The sequence below is a fragment of the Rhinolophus ferrumequinum genome, chromosome 11 (genome assembly GCF_004115265.2).
Source record: "Rhinolophus ferrumequinum isolate MPI-CBG mRhiFer1 chromosome 11, mRhiFer1_v1.p, whole genome shotgun sequence".
In the NCBI taxonomy this organism is placed as follows: Eukaryota; Metazoa; Chordata; class Mammalia; order Chiroptera; family Rhinolophidae; genus Rhinolophus; species Rhinolophus ferrumequinum.
The window spans coordinates 65,357,162-65,372,606 of NC_046294.1; the positions used below are offsets into that span (position 1 = coordinate 65,357,162).

A 15,445-nucleotide genomic window follows, 5' to 3' on the forward strand; every position below is an offset into this window, starting at 1 on the left:
AAAGATTCCCACGTCCAGATTCCCAGTTTCTTGGGGATTGCAAACCTCAATATCCCCCCATCACTGGACGCCTAGAAGCCAGACGCGTCATCCTCCAGCACCCCTCCTCCGCCCACTCGGCCCCTTCTTCCTAGAGGTTCAATCCACTCTGGGGTTACGCCCGGGTTCCTGCACATACAGGAGGCGGGTACGATTCCTAAATTACCTCACACTTAGCCTCTCCAAAGCTCCCCCACCGGGACCCGAGGTTGTCTTTTACCGGGGAAGAAGGAGCGATATTCGTGAGCAGTGAAGCCACGGCACGACCTGAGATCGCTTCTGAGAACCCGCTAGGCCGTGAACCTGAATTACGCGGGAGAGAAAAAGGCAGTTCTTTCTCTCGCGATACCTTTTTGATGACGTGACGCTTTAAGTCCTCTTCGGTTTTCATTGGCTGCCGAAAGCCGTGCGAGAGCAAGGAAAACAGCAGCGAGGCTCCGCCCTCGAACAGCAGCCAATCCTGAGGGCCGAGGGGACGAACCCCGGAAGCGAGGTTTGCGGCGGCGATTTTCCCTTGTGTGAGGTGGGTAGCTCTTCCTTCCCCGGGACCACGCTTCCATGTTGCGTTGTGCCACCTAAGAACTCCTGGGCCTGTAGGGGTGGCTTACCTGTCGGCCGCGGCTGCGTCGTGGGTCCTAGGCAGGGCTGGAAGCGCTCCTCCGCTCCTGGCTGTTTGGAAGGCCGCTGGAGCGACGCCCGGGCCTGTGAAGTGACCAGCCGTTGCCGGAGGGCCGGGACTGGTGGCCTCCCTTACTCCCACTCCCCAGAGGTAGAACGTTCGGATCCTCAGTTTTACAAGCCTTTCGCTGCTTAGCCCTGGATCTCGGGTTCAGTACGTCTGTATTGCTTTGTGCTGGCAGCACTAAAATATGGTGCAGTAAACAACTGTGCATCTTGATTTAGAAAATCTGGGCTTTCGGTTCCATTGAAGTTCCTTGATCTAGGGCAAGTTGTTTTAATCTATGGGAACCCCCGCCTTCACCTGTAAAATGGGGTTTATGGCCCTCCCTGGCCCTGAGTTGTTGGTGAGGGGTTGGCAAATTAGATCACTTTCAAAATGGAATGGGTCCTTTAAGTTAAGACACGTACCCTATTTCTTCCCGGTGGAATATCATCAAGTAAGACTCCTGATTGACTTTTTAAATCCTGAATCAGGGAGATGGACCTGGGTTTACCTTTGTAAATCAAATTCACCAAGAAAATTTTATATGTAATTTATTGTATCTGGAGCAGTAAATTAAAAAAAAACTTATAAAAAGGGAGGCTTTATAAAAAGGAAAAGGGGGCCTAGAGCTATGCTGTAATTTGATAGAATTAACGAGTGAACTTTATGTTATTTACTGGGATTGTTTTATGTATTGATGTATGATCACGTTTGTGTTGCAAGATTCAGAGACTAGTTTGAGAATAAAGAAAAATGTGGGAACTGTTAAAACAAGAAAATTCTGATAGTGTCTCTGGTAGATTGAAAAGCTGGCCAGGCCTCAGAAATTCTTTAGTGAAATCCTTACATTTTACAATGAAGTAATAAGCCCAGAGAAGGTACTAGTTATGAGTGATAGATATAAACTGAAACTTAATGCTCTTGACACTAGTAAAATCTAATGCTGCATTAGGATTGAATACTATTAAACTTACAAAACTAAGTAGAAAGAAAGAAATTTCTTCGTGGTATAACTAACTCAAACTTCTTAGAATCCATTCCAGTCAAAATCAAGTGATAGGGTTTTAATTAAATTTAATTTTGTATTTTTGAATGCCTGCTGTATGAAAGTGGGACATAAATACATGTTAAATATAGTCCCTATCCTTAAACTTATAATCTTTTAAGCGGCTAAAACAAGAACAAAAACAAGAACAAACAAGTGGAGAAATAAGACAATATGTAGCACAAAAAAAGTTAGAGATCTAATTTGGAAGATCAGGAAAGACAATGAAAGAGGTAACATCTGAGAAGAGCTCTGCAAGACTGGTAAGATTGCAACAAATAGTATAGTTGGGAGGCTGAGAAATGGTATTTTTATAAGTACATTTTTCAATTACGGTTGACGTACAATATATTAGTTTCAGGTGTACAACATAGTTATTAGACTTTTGTAAACCTGACATAGTGATCACTCCAATAAATAGAAATGGTATTTTTAAAATGTCTATTATTTTCTCTGGTTAAAGTTTAATATACTGTGTAACTCTGAGCTGATATTGGTTTATAAATTAATATGGCAGCCTAGCAGAATAAGCATTTCCTTTGGGAAGCCCTCTCTGATCCTTTAGGACTGGGTTAATTATGACTTCAGCATACTCATTGTGTCTGGACGTGGCCCTATCATAGTGTTTATCCCCCTGTCTTTGCCAGGCACCCCAATTAGACAGTAAGCTTCTTGAGGTTAAGACATGGACTTTGTTCATTATTGAATACCAGTACCCAGAGACTGGCACATACCAGGCATTCTACTTACATTTGTTGAACGAAGGAGTGAATGATAGCCAAAATTCAGTTACGAAACAAGAAGTTAACTTAGGAACTGTAGTCGTCTATCAATGAATAGAAACACTTTTAAAGCAGTGAATTTTTCCAAGCCTGAAATTATTAAAATAGTAAAAGGATAATTATTACAGATGTCATGATAAAGATATCTGTCCTGATAAGAGATTGGGACAGATGTCCTTTAGAGGCTATTCCATCTCTAAGAATCCCTGATTCTTTGAAGTAGTTTTTTAGGAGCTAAAAGTTTTTGTTTCTGCTGTATTGTATCTATATGTCTAGTTTATAAAAATCATGAATGTGTCTGTCTATTATAATTTAAAAGCTTCAAGCATTGATCACTCTTAGCATAATACAAAAGTATCTAAACCAATAGATTCAAAATAAGTACAGGTATACCTCAGAGATACTGTGAGTTTGGTTCCAGAACACCACAATAAAGCCAATTGTAATCTTTTTGCTGGTGGAGGGTCTTGCCTTCAATTTGTAAAAAATGCAACATCTGTGAAGCACAATAAAGTGAAGTACAATAAAACGAGGTACACCTGTACAATTATAGCCACTGACTTAGTAGAAGAAAACAAAACAAAATGAATATTAGGCCGTTAAAGATATAGATAACTAAAATCTATCAGCTCCAACATTTAGTGAATATAAAGGGTGTCAAGAAACACCAAAGAGTTTAGACAGAGTTTATTTGTGTATATTTGCGAGACTTATCTGTGCTTTTGATAAAGCTTCAATGACTGTTTTGCTAATAATTTTTGTTTGTGTTTTCAGATCTTGATGAATAAAATAAAGCACTCATAATTCATCTCTAAAAAGATTATTTATACCCTGGCATTTGAAATGCTTTGTATTTAGAATTGTAGTAAAGAATGGAAAAAGAGAAAGTAAATGATGATGGACAACCAGAGCCAGAGAATTCCTTGGACTTTTCTGAACACTTTAACCAACTTGAATTGTTAGAAACACATGGACATCTTATTCCCACTGGAACCCAAAGTCTCTGGGTAGGGAATTCTGATGAAGATGAGGAGCAAGATGAAAAAACTGAAGAGTGGTATCAATTGCAAGAAAAAAAAATGGAAAAAGATCCCAGCAAATTGCTCCTTTGGGCTGCCGAAAAAAATCGGGTAAAAAAAATATATCAATTAAAAAAGAAACTATAATATTGTAGGAAAAGTATTAGATTTGGAGCCAGAACACCTCTCCCTGAACCTCTACATGGTCTGTAACTTTGGGCAAATCCTATTTCTGAACCTCTATTTTCTTATCAGTAAAAATGGCCACCATAATACCTGCCTCTTTTATGCAGGTTTTTGAGGATCAAATGAGGCAATGTACATGAAAGCACATCTAAAGCTACAAAGAATTAGGTATTTGGGGGGCTTGAAGGATAATTAACTATAAAGACCACAAGCAATCATCTCTATTTTTAAATCATTTATATTAAATCGTTAGGATCATCGTAGAGACAAGTATTCAGGAAAGGGAGGATGGGAACTAACTTTAATTGAATTCCAGTTATACAATATGCCTTATTACATTATTGATTTAATCCTCATATATCCCTATAAGATTGGTAATATTTTTCCTTTTTATAGATTAAGAAATTGAGATTCAGGAATATTAATTTGCCCAGGATCATGCAAGTAGGATGATCGAATTTAACATCAAAAGTCTACTTCCACTCAGCCACTTCTGCCTTGTTTTGCTAAGTTCCCCCATGTGTCTGTTAGTAAACTCATAACTAAAAAGGTCTTGCATTTTTGGATAGCTTTTTAGCTCACGAGCACACTGTATCCCACCAGAGGTCCATAGATCAAACTAAAAATCACTTCCTGAAGACACGTGTCTAAGGTTGTTTTAGTTAGAAGGAATTGAGCTCTGTACATTTCTTCGTTACCATTGTATTCTAATAAAGAAGTTTATTTTTAAAAGTTTTTACACTGTGTTTATGTGTATGATACTCCTACTACAGAAAAATCAATCTGTTACTATGTTTTCGTCACAACTGACACAAAATACTAAATACAGTTATAGCCTGTATTACTCATGTAGGACTAAAGCATTTGTGCAGTAAGCCTTAATTGGACAAGAAGTAAATATATCGTTTGATAGTCAGAGAATCACATTCTTAGAATCAACAGTTTATGTTTAACACCAACTTGTTCATTCTTAAATCAGTTGCCCTCTCCCCTCCAAAAATGAAAGCTTACGTTCAGTTTAAAGTCATCTGCTAAGAAGGAAGTTTTTATTTAACTTAATTAAATCTATAATAGCACCACTAGACAGCTGAATTTTCTTGGTGTACTTTTCAGTTTGAGTGGGATTTTTAAAAGACATCTTTTTCTCTCCTCAGCTGACGACAGTGCAGAGACTGCTTGCTGAAAAGGCCACTCATGTGAACACTAGAGATGAGGATAAGTACACCCCTCTTCATCGAGCAGCCTACAGTGGAAACTTAAATGTTGTCCGTGAGCTGATAGCACAAGGAGCAGATGTGCACGCGGTGACCGTGGATGGCTGGACACCCCTGCACAGTGCTTGTAAGTGGAATAATACTAGAGTAGCTTCTTTCTTGCTTCAGCACGACGCAGATATCAATGCCCAAACAAAAGGCCTCCTGACCCCCTTACATCTCGCTGCTGGGAACAGAGACAGCAAAGATACCCTGGAACTTCTCCTGATGAACCGCTACATCAAACCAGATCTGAAGAACAACCTGGAAGAAACAGCATTTGATATCGCCAGGAGGACAAGTATCTATCAGTACCTCTTTGAAATTGTGGAAGGCTGCACAAATTCTTCACCTCAGTCTTAACACTTCTGATCCTTTTCTTTAAGTTTCGAAGTACCAGTGCCTCTTCTGTGTGAGATGTGAAAAATCCCCGTAATACAAAGTTGACATCAAACATCTTACAACAAAAAATTCAGTGGTACTCATTATATAAATTCTTTCCAAGTGAATTGCCTGACCATGATGTCAGAAGTGTTTTGAGAGTTGTTTGCGTTGATCTTTAATGATTTCTGTGGAGTGTGTGATTTTTATCAGAAATAATTTTAACTAAAAAACCTGTCACGGGTTGTACAGAAAACTAATGATATTTTTGGTGCTGATCCAAGAAAAACGTATTTTTAAATATTCCCCATCCTGAATCTTTGTTAAAGATTTTTGTGAAAGTATTTAGTATACTGACATGTATTTTTATAAGGTAAGGTAACTCAGAATTTAATTTAAAAGTCTTCAATATACTGGTGCAGTTCAGCTGTCTCCTCTGTGTTACCATAGCCATTTGCTTTCATTTTAAACCGTAAGAACTAACATAGCGTCTTGAATCTTCCTAAGTTAAAAAACGGATGTTTGTCTTTTAGAACCTAGACCATTTTCAGGAAAGTAGTTAGCTGGGTGTTTAATCCATGAATGTTGTATACTGCCTCCCCTACCACAATTCACACAATCCTATGGACAGTCCTACCTCACCCAGGTCCACCTACATAATCTTTATTCTACTGGTGAGTCAGCGTGACCTTTCAAATACGAACACAATGATACCTTGGTCCAAGAGATCGTAATGTATCTACTATCTTGCTGGTTTTACCTGCCTAAGCCTCCTGATTCGGTCACTGCTTATATAGTCTCTCAAGTTCACAGGAAGTATTGATTTTTCTAGGGTCCTCATTTTATACAAATTTTACAAAGGGAAAGAGACAAGGGAAAAGGAATTCCACGAGTGAGGGGATGATTATTAGGGCTAAAAACCACAAAGTGGCTCAGGCTTTTTAAAAAACCCAGAGTGTGGATAATGACAAAAGCATAAATATAAGTATTCAAAGAAATAAAAGTTTCAAACAACAGAAAAGGCCATGAATTCTTTTTTTACCTGTATACATCTTCCTTGGATCCATAACATATTTATTCATCAGCATACATTTATTTAATCTCTACTCTTAGCCTCTCCAGCAGTGGTTTCCCGTTGGCTACCTAGCCCCTCTGTGACTATTCCCAAAAGGATTTCTCTTAACTTTTCGACACAAGAACACACTAGAGAAAGGGAGCTACATCAGTGGCTCTTCAGTTACACCAAGGTTTGTCTCTTTTGAGCCAGCCCTTATGATCCAATCACCCTAGACTAAGTAAGAATGTTATTTAATCAAATATGTGGGGCAATATTTAGCTAAGAACAAAATGGGATCATCTCAGAAAAGTTAAAAATAATATATGAACTGAATCATTGTGATAAACAGGATCTCAAGAGTTAGGAGAGCTTCAATTTTTCGTGATCTCCGGCTAGGAGATGCTTAGGTTTTAGGGTATCAATATCAATGACAGGAGTTTTGGTAGAAAGTGAGAGGTCACTTTCTGTTTGATCTGGCCCAATTTAGTGATACCAAATGGCAGGTAAGCTGATAGACAGTGACAGTAGAATAGGACCCCATCTATCCCAGTAGACTGCTAATTGAGACTGCCTAATTAACTTAAAATCGCAGAGCCAATAACTCCTTTATTAATTGGAAATGAGTTGCATCCATGATTTTATGTAAGCTTCCCACTTAAGTATGGAGCCAAAGAAGCCACCTCGTTTCGGATCAGGAACTAAGATGTGACTACTCCCTTGTTTCCAGGCCTCAACACTCAACCAGTGCATGGAAATCCCTGAGGACAGAAATTAGATTGCTTCCTTTACTTTCCTTAGTATTCACTAGACTCTTCTGTCTGCAGAAGTATTTACTAATAATGCTTTTGACTATATTACTTACCTGTACTTTCCAGTTTGCTTTAAGAAGGCTAAATAGCTGTTTGCAAACAAAATTGTCTCTAATCCTACAAACTTTACCCAAAGACTTAAAAAAAAAATCTACGTTTTTCACAACCAAGGGCTTAATTATGATTAAGTTACATACTTGAAGAAGAGGTAACTTTCTGTCATTGTTCAATGGACACATCATAATTCTTATGCCCAGCGTGAAATTAGTTGGCTTTGCTTTTTTAATCTTAAATATGCTTCTCCAGGGAACTTTCTGGCCCACAACCTACCACTGTGATGGGATTTAGAGTCTTTGGATGTGAAAACATCCATTTATCGACCAATTATCACATCCCCAACTATACTAAATCATGATCAAAAGAGGCCCAGAGAAGTAACCCTTGCTCTTGAGACTTATGTCCAATACCAAAATGAAACCTCTGGATTAATTTTGGATTCCTGACCACATATACCACCTTCACCCTACCTGAAATGGCTCTAGGAATTTATGGAACTGCTTTGGCTCAGGGAGGTACAAAATATGATCACAAAACAACTGCTTATGCCTTTACAGTAGTTAGTATCATGGGATGCTCTAGTCTCTATAGGATTACCAGATGACCATTCAACGTGTGTAATATGAAGTGCTTTTTCTAAAGGGAGATTAAGATCTCTGTTTATTAAGTTCAGAAGACAGTAAACTAAAGGATTGAGTGCTGCCAACTGATGATTGAAATTCCTAAAAATTTCCCTTTGGAGCCCTAAAATTTCACTTCTGCGAACCTAAGTAGAAATGGTCTAAATCAGTACTATCACAAAGAAACAATGAGAGCCACATATGTAATTTTTAGTTTTCTAGTAGCCACATTAAAAACAGGTGAAATTAGTTTTAATAATATATATTATTTAACATAATCCAAAATACTCATTTCGACATGGGATAAATATTTAAAAATTACTGTTGATATTTTACTGTTTTCGGTAGTATAAGTCTTCAAAATATAGTATGTATTTTATGGCACATCAGTTCAGACTAGCCATGTTTGACTCATGGCTTTTCTATTGAACAGTGCAGGTCCAGATACCTGAAACGTTCCCTGGAGGCATAGCAGAATGGTTAGGGAGGAAGAGCATTAAACTCTGAGCCAGACACATCTGGGTTCAAATCCTGATTACCACCCATGTGTGACTTTGGGCAAATAACCTCAGTGTCTCATGTAAAATGGAGATAATATCTATTTTGTTACAGTTTTGTAAGGAATATGTATAAGGTACCTATTACATGATAGGTACTCAAAACATGGTACTGAGTGGTTCCTTTGCCCAGCGTTGCAAGCAGGAATGCCCTTCCTGTTTTAGATAGTTGGATCCTTGAGATCCCAAACTCTCCCTTTTATATTCCTGTATATAGTTCCCTCTCATGACTTCCAGTAAAATATGCAGCATAGAGCTTTTTTCAAGAATCCAAACACCTCCACACCTAGAAAACACCTACCCCATCTTCAAAGGCCCCTGACAGGTGTGTGTCAAAGATCTCCAACAGAAGAAAAAACTCAAGACATAAGCAAAATAAAGCAAAAGAATTTCAGCAAATAATTATAAGAATTTAAAAGATACGAGATTCTGAGTGAACGTGTATTTCCAGAATGGATCCAGGACCTTGAAACTGAGAATGGCTTATTGCTCACTCTATGTGCAGCTTCTCAGGGCCTATCAAATGAGTTTCTCTTTAAATTTATACCAAATTTTCCCCCTTTTCAGGGTAGGTCTTGTTAACACTGAGCAAATGGAATAAAACCACAAAAATAATCATTTTTGGTTTATCACTTGAATTAATCAAAACTTAAGTAAATCTAATAGTTCTCACTATGAATTTAATAAATTGCCATGCCCATGAGCACAGGGTTTGTAGGCCAGAAAATCTGCTTAATGAAATATATAGCTTATAAAAATCTAAAAGCAAGCTGCTGCCTAATTTTTTTTCCTTCCTTCCCTTTCTATTATATGTTCAGTTTTTCATCTCAACTAGATGTACAATACTTGAAAATTAAGAAAATATCATGGGAGAATTAATGTGAGTTTATAAGGAGCACTGTCTCTTGAGCATTCATTAGAATTCTGTTTTCAGACACAGCTGCCTTAAACAGGCAATTTTTAGCAACCAAGAAGATGAGAAAGTGAGCCTACCATTATTTGAAAACTCAGGTTCCTATCAGGGTTTTCCAGACCAAAATTTAATAACTCAAATAGAAAATGTCTTTACTGAAGGGATCAACTCTAGGACCAAGACATAGCTGTGCTGTGAGAATCATACTAAGACAATACCAGACTTACCAGACAAAAAGCACTCGAGTTCAGATTTGCTTTCATGTGCTTTTGCATATTTCTTACTTGAAGACAGGCAAATCTTATCAGAAGAATCAAAAGGAAGAATCGTATATTAGGGTCCTTTCATCCATTCTTTTGATTTTATTCTTCACCCTTAGATAGTGAGGAGGTTTTGGAGTCCATCTGGAGAGGTAATTGCATGTCAGGGATTCTCACACTATTGACATTAGAGCCAAACAGTTCTTTGCTGTGGGGCATCCTGTGCGTTGCACAATCTTTAGTAGCCCTCTTGGCCTCTGCTCGTTAGACACCAGCAGCACCTCCCACTTCCCTTCCGCACTTATGAAAACCAAAAATGTCTCCAGACATTGCCGAACATTCCCTGCTCTATGTCATCAAAAGTAAGGCAAGAGATTTCATAATTTGGCTAGTCTCAAAGCTGTTTTATTAGCATGCAATTAAATTTTATTTAAAGCATCTTCTCCTTTGATTCCAAATATTCATCAGTGTACATTCAAAAGTTACATAATCATTGATTCTATTTTAAATTTTTAGTATTTTATTAATGAGATCATTTAAACACATTTAAAAATTGAGCTAAAACGTACAGTTAGGATAAGAAAAGTTTAACACAGTGTCATTTGTAAGAAAAACTCCCAGGTTTGGCCTCTAGGAAATGTACACCTTAAATCAGATGAATTTAGAGAAATTCTAACTTCTGGGTATTAATGGAAATGATAACCAAATCCAGATTTTTAATAGGTTGCTCCATTAAAAGTGTAAATTTTTTATTGCATTGTTGGATAAAACGATATAAAGTTGATACACAAGCTTTTTAGCTCTGGAAAAGAAGGATAAGTAAAGCGAACAGCTTTTGTCAGAGAAGAGTGAAGTGGGGCGGGAGCTAACAGGTTCCAGGCATAAAACAACTGGGGAAATAGATGATAATCTCTTAATGTCATTGCAGATCTAAAATTCTTTTAGTTATTTAAATAGAAAAATAATATGGTGTAATTTATTTTGGCAATTACTTTCACTTTAAAAATTAATTCTTGGGGTGGCCGGTTAGTTCAGTTGGTTAGAGCATGATGCTAATAACACCAAGGTTGCTGGTTTGATCCCCACATGGGCCACTGTGAGCTGCGCCCTCCTAAAAAAAATAAAAATTAAGAAATAAAATAAAAATTAATTTTAAGATGAAATATGTCAAAACCATAATGTAAAAATATTCTACATTTAAAAAAATTCTACATTTGTGAATCAGCCTTCCCCACTCATCTTTTATGTAATGCACAAATGAAGCAATCTCATCTGATCTTGTTTATGAAAGTTCTTGTATATCCAAGATGTGATACACCAAACCACTGTGATAATATTCATGGCTAACAATTGAGTGCTTACTGTGTGTCACCTGTACTGTAGGTGCTCACGTTTATTATCTCATAGAGCCTCACAGTAACCCCGTAAGGCAGATGCCATTGTACGCATGAGGAAATTGGGCTTATGGAGGTTAAGTAAATCACCCATTGTCATGAACTGTTTCCAGAAAGCTCACATTCAAATATTATAGCTTTTCATCTATGGTGTCCTTGCATGTTAATATCCATGTACCACCAGCTAATCTATCAAATAATCATAACAAAAAATGCCATTTTCTTTAATATTATTTTACATCGTTTATTTATGACATTGTTTGAGGGCATAAAGTGTACCACTATTAGGAATAAATTGCCTTTCATATCATAAAACACAAACAAATAAAAATTCCATCAAATCATAAGAGCCAAAGCAATTTTTAAAATGAAAAATAAAGTTGGGTGATTTATACAACCTGAGTTCAAAACCAACTGTGAAACAGCAATATCAAGACAGTGGAGTATTGGTTGAATAGACATATAGAGCAATAGAACAGAATAGGGTCGAGAAGTAGATCCAGATAGAAACGCTCAATTCATTTTTGACAAAGGTGTTAGAGATTTCAGTGAGGTATTTTCTTAAAGAAACAGTGCTGGAACAACTGAATATCCATTTGGGGAAAAAATTAACTCATTTCTAGACAGCAGAGCAATGGTTGCCTGGTGACAGGTATGGCAGTAGGACTGCAAAAGCGCAGAAAGAATCTTTTGGAGATGGTGGAAATGTTCTGTATCTTGATTGTGGTGGTAGCTTTGTAGATGTCTACACCTGCCCAAGTCATTAAATTCTATTCATTAAATGGAATGCAGTTTTTATACATAACTTATTCTTCAATAAAGTTGATTTTTTAAAGTAGGTATCCAGCGCTAATTTCATCCTCTCATTTTCCATAGCAAGTAGGGACATATGAGGACCTCGTCACCGAATTCTAAGGGTGTATCTCCGTTGGGGCTGCAGAGTCCAGTGAGTTATCCAAAAACATAGATTTCACCAATGCACTGGAATTTTAAAATCCCGAGTAAAACACCCTTTGTAATTCAAGGAGCAGTTTTTCCATTAAATGATAGAGTAGGAAACAAAATAATTGCAAAAGTTTGTGCAAAAGTAATGGTGGTTTAAAAGGTTAAACATAATTGCAAAAACCGCAGTTACTTTTGCACCAACCTAATACTTCGCTGAAGAAAAAAACAATAACTTTAATCATCCATTGCTTATTCAATTGCCTTGTTACTAAGCAGAAGAGACTTGAGATGACTTCTGTAGGTGTATTCAAAATCTATAGGATTAATTACAAAATGTAAAAATTTACTTAGTTTTTGCTAATATACCATTAAGTAATACAAAGTAATATATTAACTCTAGTAATACGTTAAATTTTTATTTCTTTGATAAAGACCTCAATGATGTTTTACATTAAATATAATTTTTAACTTTTTACGAAAAAAAATTTAGTCTTGAGTTTTGCCTCCATCTAGTGGATATGTTGGTCTTTTACATTTAATTAAAATGAAACAAAGACAAGTCATCCTGTTTCTGTTGTTCATTTTTAATTTTTTTGGAATTAAAAAAAGAAAAATTGTAATAACAGGTCCCTGGATAAAACAGTAAATTTTATACTAATTTTTATCAATAATTTATCCCTCCAAAATTTGAGTGGTGCATAACTGAAAACACACATATAATAATTAGAAAACCAAAAGACATTAGGAGAAAAAAGGAAATACATCACCTAAATTAATAGTATGGTTACTGCAATTGACAATTAAATTATCTCCAAGCTTTTGATATTGGAGACAAAAACAGAAAAAAAACACAATTGCATAATTCTTTATTATTTGATCAAAATAAACCACACTTTTTTATGAGTAAAATAATTTTCAGACCAATTTTTTCTAACTAAAATATACTTAATTTTGTATAGTCTGTAGAGGTGTAGAAAACAGTAAAGTTCAGAAATATTGATGAATTCTACAGAGGGAACACACCATGTAATTATGACCCAGATCTAGATATAGAACACAACCAGCACCCCAAAAGTCTACTTTGTGCTCCCTCTCAGTGCTCCTTGAAAGGGAACCACTATTCTAATTTCTGTCACAATTGTTTCATTTTGCCTACGTAAATGGAGTCATTTATTATGTGTATTTTTGTGTTTGCTTCTTTTAATCAATAATACATCTGAGATTCATCCATATTTTTGCATGTAGCAGAGGTTTTTTTCATTGCTGTAGAGTATTCCATGATTTGATACATATAATACTTTACACACACACAATACTATATGCACACACACACACACACACACACACACACACACACACATTGTTGATTTTTGAAGGACCTTTGAATTCTTTCCAATTTGGATCTTTTATGAATAGTGCTGGCATGAATGTTTTAGAATATGGTTTTGGTGTACACATTACGCACTTTTGTACATACCTAGTGTTAGGACTGCTAGGCCATAGGGTATATTTATATTCAGCTTTAATAAAAATCGTCAAAACCGTTCTCCAAAGTGGTTGTACCAATTTATACTCTTAGCAGCAATGAATGAGAGTTCCAATTGTTCTATATCCTTCCAACCCTTCCTACTGCCACCTTGTTGGGTTTTTTAAATAGCCATTCTAGTAGTAATATCTCATTGTATGTTTAATTTGCAGTTTTTTGATGACTAATGATGTGGAGCAATTCTTTAGGTGCTGATTGGCCACCTAGATCTCTTCATTTGTAAAGTGCTTGTTCATCTTTCTCCATTTTCTTATTAGGTTGTGTGCCTTTATTGATTTGTAGGAGTTCTTTATGTGTTCTGGACACTAGTCATTTTTTGGATATATGGATTGCAAAAATGTTCTTCCAATCTGTGTCTTGCATTTTCACTCTCTTAATGGTGATTTCATGAAGAGAATATCTTAATTTTAATGATTGTTAATTTATCAATTTTCATTATGGTTAGCACTTTTTTTTTCCTGTTTAAGAAATGCTTGGCTACCCTAAGATCATGAACATATTTTTCATTGTTCTTTTCTAGCTTTAGGATTTTACCTTTAGTGCTATAATCCATTTTAAGTTGATATTTATGTTTAGTGTGCGGTAGGAGGCAAGGTTCATTTTTTCCCATATGAATATCCAATTTATCCAATACCACTTATTAAAAAGATTGCCACCACCATCCCCCCACCACCACCCACACACACATACACACACTACATTGCAGTGACACCTTTGTTATACATCTGGTGATCATTTATAGTTGGGTCTGTTTCTAAACTCTATTTTGTTCCATTGATCTATCTTTCCTTCAATACCACAGTTGTAATACTGTAGCTTGACAGTAAATCTTGCTATCTGGTAATATAAATGTTCCAACTTTCTTTTATTCTTCAAGGTTGCTTCTGCCATTCGTGGCCCTTTGCGTTTCCTTTTCAGTTTTAGAATCCTTTTTCAGTTTCTATTTTGAAACAGCCCTGCTGAGATTTAGATTGGAGTTATATAATAGATCAATTTGAGGAAAATTAACATCATTATAGTATTGTTACAATTCTTGAAAATAACATATTCCTTCATTTATTTAGATATTCATGAATTTTTCTTGATAATGTTTTAGAGTATATAAGCGGAGGTTTTTTCTTAGATTTATTCTTATGTATTTGGTGGCTTTTAATGCTATTATACTGTTTTTTATTATACTGTTTTTATTATATTGTTTTTTACATTCTATTTTCTATTTATTTGTTGCTGTATAGAATAATAAAATTTATTTTTCCTTATTGACTATGTCCAGTGACCTTAATAAGTTTATTAATTCTAAGAGTTTATACATTCATTTGAATTTTCTATGTGCACAACCATGTTGGCTAATAATAAAAACAGTTTAATTTCTTCCTTTTTAAAAAATGTTCTTAATTCAGAAAATTACATTGCATGATTTTCAAATGTTAAACAAATCTTGCATCTCTAGAACAATCACAGCTTTATTATGATGTGTTATCCATTTTTTAACATGCTAGGTTATATTTGCTAATATTTTATTTAGTATTTGAATAAGTCTTCATGAGGGAAATTAACCTATTCTTTTCCTTTTTTATAGTGTTCTTTCAGATTTTGTATAAAGACAAGTTGAGAAGTATTAACATTTTTTTTCTAACTCCTGGAATAGTTTGGGTAGGATTGGTGTTATATCATTCTTAAATGTTTGGAAGAATTCAATAGTGAGGCTTTAGGTTTTCTTTGTGGGATAGGTTTTAATTTTGAATTCAGTATCTTTAGTAGTTATATTTCTATAACTACTTCTATTAAGGTTATATTTCTTCCTGTGCCCATTTTGGAAAGTTGTGTTTTCTTAAGTGATTTGTACACTTCATTAAAATTGTCAAATTTACTGGCATCAAATTATTCATAATATCTTAATACCTTTTTAATGTCTAGA

General features: G+C 35.7%; 2 protein-coding genes across 4 annotated transcripts in view; one reads left to right on the plus strand and one right to left on the minus strand.

Moving 5' to 3' along the window:
• MRE11 (MRE11 homolog, double strand break repair nuclease) overlaps positions 1-320 on the minus strand; it is a 61,143-nt gene extending 60,823 nt beyond the window's left edge. The window contains exon 1 of one of the 2 annotated variants that reach the window (XM_033121638.1): positions 260-320. The gene's annotated coding sequence lies outside the window, so the exon portion shown is untranslated. Of the gene's footprint in view, positions 1-205 lie in introns of both variants that reach the window. The other variant, XM_033121637.1, reaches the window with a different exon arrangement.
• A 137-nt stretch (positions 321-457) lies between these two features.
• On the plus strand, positions 458-7,762 carry ANKRD49 (ankyrin repeat domain 49). 2 transcript variants are annotated; one of them, XM_033121940.1, is made up of 3 exons: positions 458-562; positions 3,305-3,660; positions 4,890-7,762. In XM_033121940.1, exons 2-3 carry the CDS (start codon positions 3,403-3,405, stop codon positions 5,349-5,351), a joined length of 720 nt encoding a protein of 239 aa, XP_032977831.1. In that variant the 5' UTR covers positions 458-562; positions 3,305-3,402; the 3' UTR covers positions 5,352-7,762. The 2 variants fall into 2 exon arrangements, with proteins under 2 accessions (XP_032977831.1, XP_032977832.1); XM_033121941.1 differs by lacking the exon at positions 458-562 and adding an exon at positions 574-808.
• Positions 7,763-15,445: the final 7,683 nt, after the last annotated feature.